At 44.4% G+C, this 8,030-nt stretch overlaps 1 protein-coding gene across 1 annotated transcript in view; it reads right to left on the bottom strand.

Annotated features, from left to right (window-relative positions):
• Scml4 (Scm polycomb group protein like 4) overlaps positions 1–5,406 on the bottom strand; it is a 98,403-nt gene extending 92,997 nt beyond the window's left edge. Inside the window, 1 exon segment of the mRNA XM_021205714.2 lies at positions 5,220–5,406. Within this exon segment, the coding sequence (XP_021061373.2) occupies positions 5,220–5,406 (187 nt within the window).
• Between the last annotated feature and the right edge of the window lie 2,624 nt (positions 5,407–8,030).

Here is an 8,030-nt window from a genome sequence, read left to right as displayed (position 1 = left end):
AAAAAAAAAAAAAAAGGCAGCCTCTTTCCAGGAAAGCCACAGAGGATGAGCCTTGGTGCTGAAGATGCCTCTGTCTAGTCGATGAACTGACTGAGCAAGCCTGAGAACCAAGTTTGGATTCCCCGCACCCACATAACAAGCCAGGCATGGTGACGTAAGCCCTGAATTCCAGCACTAGGGAAGCAGAGCCAAGAGACGTCTGGGAGCCACTGGCCAGCCAGTCTGGACAATCAGCAAGATCCAGGTTCATGAGAGACCCTGTCTCACACAGCAAGACAGCTATTGAGAAAGACACCTGATATTAACCTCTGGTTACTACAAACGCACACATGCATGCATGCACTTGTACAATCATAAACACACAAAGAACAAGTCTCAAATCTGATATGGTAGTAGCCCAGAGATAGTTAGGTCCAAAGGGATACTTCCGTTACACAAACTTCTAATCTCATTTCCAAAAATCAAAAGCATGAATCCCCCGCCACTGGCTTCTGCCATGTGTCTCCTCTCTATTTCTTCCTTGTCTTGCCCACAGAGGCATTGGCTGCCAGGCAAAACAGGATTCAAATCCTGAGGACACCCCAGGCTGGCTTAGGGGCCAGTGCCATGGCAGAGCGTCAGATACAGCCACTCTGAGAACACACATCCCTGGGGAATGGACTGAGGGTGTGGCTCTGGATAGTAGGGAAACACACATCATGAGTTTAATCCTGGTTTTCTCATTATAGCCATCATGTCCTGGGATGGAATGTAAGTAAAAGAGGGAGGAGAAAGAGAAGCCTCCTTTCCACCTATACTCTGTCGGCTGAGAACTATAGGCCATTTCTCTCCAGCTGTACATTTTCTAGACCCCTTCCCTGGGGGTTTTTCCCAGCACCCTTTGCCACTTACCCATAGTGCCCCTCTCTTCCCTTCACTTGGACCCTGTTTGGACAATTATTTGCTCTGCCTCGTTTGCATTAGTCCCTTCACAACATTTCTTTACAACTTTCAAGCCATGTGCATCTGTTTTGAACCAATGAGATCTCTACATAAAACAATCAGCATGGGGAGAGAGAAAGGGAAAAGGCTTTGTCACCAAATATTCAGTTCTCAAAAGCTGAGTCACCGTCGGGGGTCTGGGCAGCCAGCACTGCCACCTCTCAGAGCACACTGAGGCCTCTTGTCCTGGCATGTTGGTGTTCTCACTACAGCCAGCCGCATGCCTCCCTGTTGTGACTTCTGCAGAAAGCGAGGCTGGTCCTCGCTCTCCCTAACTCTGGCAGTAGGAAGGCACAGATTCCCCAAACCCCACAACAGCGCAACAGAGTCCAGTTACCTGATCTATAAATGTATAGCGGCCAAAACATCACTTTCACTCACGTACTTCATAAGGGAAACTTTCTGAAAGATGGTGGCTGCGGGACTGCAGAGTTGAGAGGTGGCCGTAGGTTTGCAGCACCAGATCCCTGTGACACTGCCGCAGCCAGGGAGAGAAGCCACACCAGAGAGCCCTGTTTCCCCTGGCTTCGGGGCGACACCAGGACTCCATGGAATGACTTTTTTAGTTTAGTACAAACTCAGGACTGCCCCTGGGTGATAAATTCCTTTCTTCTCTGCAAGATTAACCCAAGCTGTAACCACTCCACAACACGAAGAGTGTTGTCTCCTTAGCTGTGGCTGAATGAGCTCCTCGTGGTTGCAGGGAGCTGATCTATTCCAAAAGGCTCACCTGACTGAAGGTACTTTTGTCTCGGTGGGAACTGACTGTCTAGACCTACACACTAGCATCCCAGCCTGACCAAAAAAGTGTGTGTATACGTGCGCATGCATGTGCGTGTATGCGTGCGTGGGTGCGTGCAGTATTGCTGGGGGCTCCCCTGAGATGTGGAGGGCTGGCTTCTACACCCAGTTGCCATCACTATGGGTAAATCAGCCAAATTGCAAACCCCTGGCGCAACCGAAAAAGGTTTCTGACCTGCGCTTTCCCCTCAAGTCTCCGCCTAAGTCTTTGCACCCGCTGCCCCACCCACAAGCTTGCAGGAATGTAGGGGAGCTCTCCGGCTCTCCTCTCCGGCTCTCCAGAACTGAAACCAAGATAAGCTCAACATGAATGAAGCCCGAGGGTTGCTGTGCATATGCTCGCAAACCATAATTCATCACCATGGCGTCCAGCCAGAAGCCTAGGGGCTTGCCGAGGAAAAGGTAGAAACGGGAAAATGAATAAAGAGAAAGTAATTCTAATGCAACCCAAATATTCCGAGCTACTCTGGGTCTCAGAGATTTCGCCAGGATTTGAGTGATCTTAATGGTCTTTGAGCCACAACTGAAAATGCCACAATAGATATTTGAATTAAAAATCACTAGCTTTGCCAAGAGACCAATTGTTAAAAATTGGCAGCATGCCAACGAACTTAGCAGGCGGCATACTGCCCGGGGCTCAGAGAATCGCTAATTCTAGAGAAAGTTAATTATCACCTTATTGATAAAAGGGTAATTTTTAAAGCTTGTAGTATGGCTTTTGTGTCTCATTAATTAAAATTTAGAGTAATTTACTAGACACCCTGGCGGCTTCTGTAACTTTATATTTGTACCAAAACCACCTGATTTTTCCTCTTCCTAGAGACCATTTGAATCCCCGACTCCTCACTTGTCTCTGAAAGCAACAAAAACATTTTAAAAAGAGAAATGTGTAAATCTCAAAGTGTCTTGGGAGACTTCGGGATTAAGACATAAAATATCCAAAGAAACTTCTTTTTTTTAAAGTTTTCTTAGAAACACTGAATTTGCCCATCAATAGAAGGAAGCCTATGCGCTCACACCTGACAGGCACCTGTACTCATAAACATCACTCCTGAAACAGGAAAACGATTTTACACTTCCCTCATGGGAAAGGGATCTGCCTTCACCCTCATCCCAAATCCATTCTCAAATCAAATCTGAGAATATGAAGCAGGAGGAAGCTAGAATTCTGATCTGTAAGGAGCACCCAGCCCAGCTACCTAGAGGTCATGAGGTGCTGAAAGTTTCGGAGGTAGCTGCTTGTTCTAAAGTGTGTGGCACAAGGGGTGTGTCCATGTGTGTGTGGGATGCCCTTGGCTCCGGAAAAACTGCAGATAAGACCTAAGAAACACTCTGAATTTTGTGTTCCACACCCCGCTTTCCAACAGAAAAGCTATTCTTCAGTGAGCATGCCATTTTTATATTTCCTTAAACTTATTACAGTTAAGCATTTGAGATCCAACATTAAGATTAAAAAGAAACAAATAAAAAACACCACGTTATGAAAGGTTTAAGGCAATCTGGTCATGATTTTCCAACCATTTAGTCAAAAAAAATTTTAAAACTTCTGTCTTTGTCCTTCAGGGTATTGTTCAAATTTTTATCACACGCAAGCAATATTGAATATATTAAAAGTCCTTGGTTTTATTCAGTTGGCAAGATCAAAGCGGAGGGGTTGAGGTGACAACATTTGAGTTTGGCTTGCTTCCTAGAAGCTGATCGCCTATGACCTCCAACCTTCAGCCCCACAACCAGAAGCAGAAAGTGAAACTACTGATGGTCTCACAGAACTGTGCAGGAGAAAACCATGCTTGCCGGCTCGTTCTTCCTGTCTCATTATTGCTCATATGCAGCTTTTAAGGAAATAAAAGTAATGTTCGTGACTCAGGTAAGAAATTTGAATGTGGTAAAACAACTAAAATTTGGGATTTTGTGGGACCTGTGTTTCCTCTTATGGCACAAGTCGGACAGGCAGATTTGGAGAAGGTTTCTACACACGCGCACAATGTTAAGAGTGAGAGAAACACATTCATGTTTTAAAAATAGTTGACAGCAGCTATATTTTAAAGGTAGACTGTAAAGCTACCAAACAGCTTCTCTACGTGGGGCATCTATGTTTACATTTTAGCTGCATTTTGATGCCACACAGTGCTAGTGTTCTAGGTAATTGCCACCCAGAAGCTGTTACTCAGATCTACTGAGCCACTTCTGTCAAGCAACAAACACACAAAATGTTCCATAAAATACTGTCTCAATCAGGCTCCTTCTCCTCTACAGTCATCTCCACACTTCTACAAGTTCTCCATACGTTCTGTTTTGTTTTGTTTTTAATGAGAAGAAAGTCTTGAGGAGGGAAAGACATCTATGCTTCTCACCCTTCAAAAAAAAATTGTTCTTAATTGAGAAAGGAATTAAAAACATGGACCACACAACAACCATATCTGGGTCACTTTTAAAGTGTCCCAGCTACAAAGCCCCGTTTCTCAGATAGCTGCTGATAGTCTTCACCCTCTTGAGACATGTCACGACCCTAGAAAGACGACACAGCAAGCCACCTCTGGCTTAGTGTCGAAAATAATGGCAAGAACTTAGACTCAAACGCATCAATGATGAGTAAAAACTGCTAACTCAGTAGCCCGCTCCATGCCTGTACCCTCTGGTCCTGTCCATCCGCAGGGCAATCTGTAGATGACACCTGGGGCTGCAGGCAGAATGAGTGGAAGCTATTTGGGGTCCCACAGGGCTGTGTGGGGGAAGGAGGTGACTTTGTCTTTGAACTTGGGAAAACTCCAAACATTGCATACTAACCTGTTAGTCATTTCCTCCTAAACAACTAACAGCAGGAACTTGCAAACAATTAATACTATCCTTATTTATGACTGGTACATCAGCAACCAACAAAAACACATGAAATATCCCATCTGCAACATTCAACATAAGTAAAAAAAAATTCAACTTGAAAACAAATGCTTTGGTGAGTGCTTATATCACGGCCAATTTTAATAGTCAATTTTAGGTAAATATTTGTAACCTAAACCACACTACAATTTTTAAATTAATAAAACAAAATAAGACAAAATTATTGTTAGGAAAAATCATATTCATGTTTGAAAAAAAATAAAAAAATTGCACATATTTACATGCAGACTTAAAGAGAGGTTAAGTGTATACATATCAAAAATGGTTATAAACTGTATATAAACTGTATGTTTTTACTTTATATCTCCCTTTGAGATATAGTTAAAAAAAATCAAACATTGTATTTTGCATGTTAGACTCTGAAGTTTACCCACTGGGCTCAGTAGTTTTAGCACCAGAGACTCATCATGCATTGCTAGAGAGGCAGGCATGCAAACCCTCCAAAATAAACTAAAGCAGGTAACCTGTTGTGCTGCCAGCCCAAAGAGAAGGAGCCATACAATGTACCACAGCACACTGCCAGCATGCGTCTCCCTTACCTACAGCTTGGTCACAGAGCCCTGATCAGGGTGTTGCTTGCTGAGGTCTGAAGTGTTGGCTTAGAAGACAGGTGACTTCCTGCACACGCACTGCGAGGATGGCACAAGCTATCTTCCACCCGTGTGCTACGCCTGCCTCACAGCTAGTCGCCAGCAGCTCTGCTCGCCGCCGCTGCAAACATCTCATTAGACTAATGCATTCAGTACAGGCAGAACACTCGATTTACCATAGCTACAGCAGTGAATTTCCATTACGATGACAGCTTCAACCACATCATGTCCGGAAAACCAGCCAACCGCTGGCTTCTAAAGAACACACACACATTTTACATGCAGAAAGCGAGGACTCTGTGTGCGTGTGTGTGTGTGTGTGTGTGTGTGTGTGTGTGTGTGTGTGTGTGTGGTGTTTCTTTCCTCTGTACAGATCAGCTAAGAGAAATCCACAGCACAGTTTTTTGCAAACAGGAGCTGCCAGGTAATGATACTTCTGCTTCTTAGATAGTTACTTCCTTGTAAGAAACTGAATTATGTCACAATAGTCAGAATGGGTGTTTCCTGCATTTCAGTTTTCATTACCCTCCTCCGTTGCCATAGAAACCAGACTGTAACATCATCTCTTTGTCCCAGTCCTGCAGCAGTGAGGGCCACACCAGGCTTATAAGACTGTTGCGATCTGACAAGGCTAATGTTTGGCTTGGGGGGGGGGGGGGGAGAAGAAAGAAAGAACAATGCTATACCAACAGAAAGCCTGTGTCTTGTCAGAGGTGTGTGCCCGTACTGATGGCACTCGGTGGCTGTACCTGACAGCTCTAAAGCTGCCTATCCTACGTTTAATCCACATCTGTGTGTGCACATCTGGAAGTGTGTCTCCGTGCCCAAACACTCTTGGAACCTGCCTGGGGGAAGGGCTGCTGTCTCTTCTCCATACCCACTGCCTGTCCACTAAACCAGCTCATACCAGAGAAGGCACCTTTCTCCTCCCATCTTTTTATAAAGCGAGTCGAGGTTTTCTGCTGCTGACTTGACTCGTCTGGGGAAATGGGATGTGTGTCTCAAGCGTCTCTTATAAGATACCTGGTCTACAAATACAGGCTGTCTACCGGGCTTGCTCGTAGGGACAGGCAGCATGCTTGTGGCCAGGACTGACCATTAGCTAAGCTAATCTGGAAGGTCTGGGTCGCAGCTTAACCAGATACTGAATATGAACAATTAAAAAGGACCTACAATTTGAGTGTATCTGCAGTGTGAAGTAAATTTGTTCCCTCGAGTTAAATAGATATAGGAAATTGATGGTTTTTGAAGCATTATCCTCACTAAGAAAGAAGGAATTCCCTGGGTGGCATGTGTCCTTCCTGCCAATGTCCACTGCCTGCCACAGCCCTGACTCCTCTGCCCCAAGGTGGTTCCCAGGCTGGCCTGGCCCTGGCCCAGCTTCGATGGCAGTCTCCATTCCTACCAAGTGCCATAAACAGTCAAAAATTTGTACCAACAGTGTAGTATGTGTCCCCTTTGACATCCAAGGGAATCAAAGGCTGATTAGCGAAACAAGATTGGCCCATAGAAGCTCTCAATAAATTTCTATTTTATGAAAAATACAGACAGTTTGGCCCAAGTAGAAATTATTAGGGTCATGGGACTGACTTTGGACTGAAATTCATGATGTAGACATGGAAAAGTAGCATGTTCACAACAAAGTGCAGACTCGTGCGGTTAAGGAACGTAGCTAAGGAAGAGTCATAGAGCACTGTCCCCGTGGGAAGAGGCCTTAGGGGAGGCGGTGAGCGGCTGAAGAAAGCATCATGGTTCGCCACTGACCCACAGCAACTCTTTTGGACTTGTATTTAAACCATTGAGGGTTCTTTCCTTTGAAAATAAATGTTATAAAACTGAAGGGGAAAAGTAAAAATGAAGACGAGGAAGAGGAGAAAAAGAAGCAATCCACACCCTTACTTCATTTACCTGTTGAGTTTTGATGTTTTGTTTCATTCAGGAAAACAGAGCCTAGGAAGTTTCGTTTTGGAGGGAGTGTGTCCATACTTTAATATAACTTACTTCATTTAAAGAAGAAGGAGGCTTAAGGAAGAAGATGAGAAGGAGAAAAGAAATTAGAAGCCAGCTAGGTGTGGGAGACAAACCTGTGATGTCAGTATTCAGGAGCCTGAGGCAGAAGGAAATGGGCCAGCCTGGGCTATGTGGGGAGTCTCAGTGCAACCTCAGCTATAGAGTAAGGCCCTGGGGGAGGGGGAGGACACTAGGGCCTGATGGATGGTTTAAATGTGGCCTGCTCCAAGTTCCAGCCACAGCTATGGTCATAGAGTCTCACATAGCGTTCCATTGAAGGGCACCTTAGATGAACTTGGGTAACTGGTGTTCAATTGGATATGGCTCTTTCAACAAATAAAATCAGCATTTCTTAAGGAATCAAACTCTATAAGAGAAAAGGCTTTGGTAGACTCTTACTCCAAAGACGTTTGGTTTTTCTTTCCCAGGAAGATCCTGAGGGGCTCTCACTGTGATCTGCATGCTCCGTCTTCATGCAGATACTGTCTGTGTGGCTTGTCCTTGAGCCAGTTGTGCCTGGGTTGTTGCTTTGACACTCAATGGGTCAACTTGGCAATCACACATGACCTTGAAATTAAATATATATTTAAATATATATTACTGAGATTAATGGTATGTGCATGCAAGTCTGTTACTCAAATTCCTTTCTTCTTAACCATCTTAACCATCACCACAGGCCTTAAGTTACCAATATTTTACAAAAATATTGAGTTTTTTTTAATTCCAAGAAAATTTTAAGTTAAGCATGTA

The sequence above is a fragment of the Mus pahari genome, chromosome 9, assembly GCF_900095145.1.
Source record: "Mus pahari chromosome 9, PAHARI_EIJ_v1.1, whole genome shotgun sequence".
NCBI classification, from domain to species: Eukaryota; Metazoa; Chordata; class Mammalia; order Rodentia; family Muridae; genus Mus; species Mus pahari.
The sequence above is the reverse complement of the archived record's forward strand: the minus strand, read 5'-3'. Positions and strand labels throughout refer to the sequence as shown.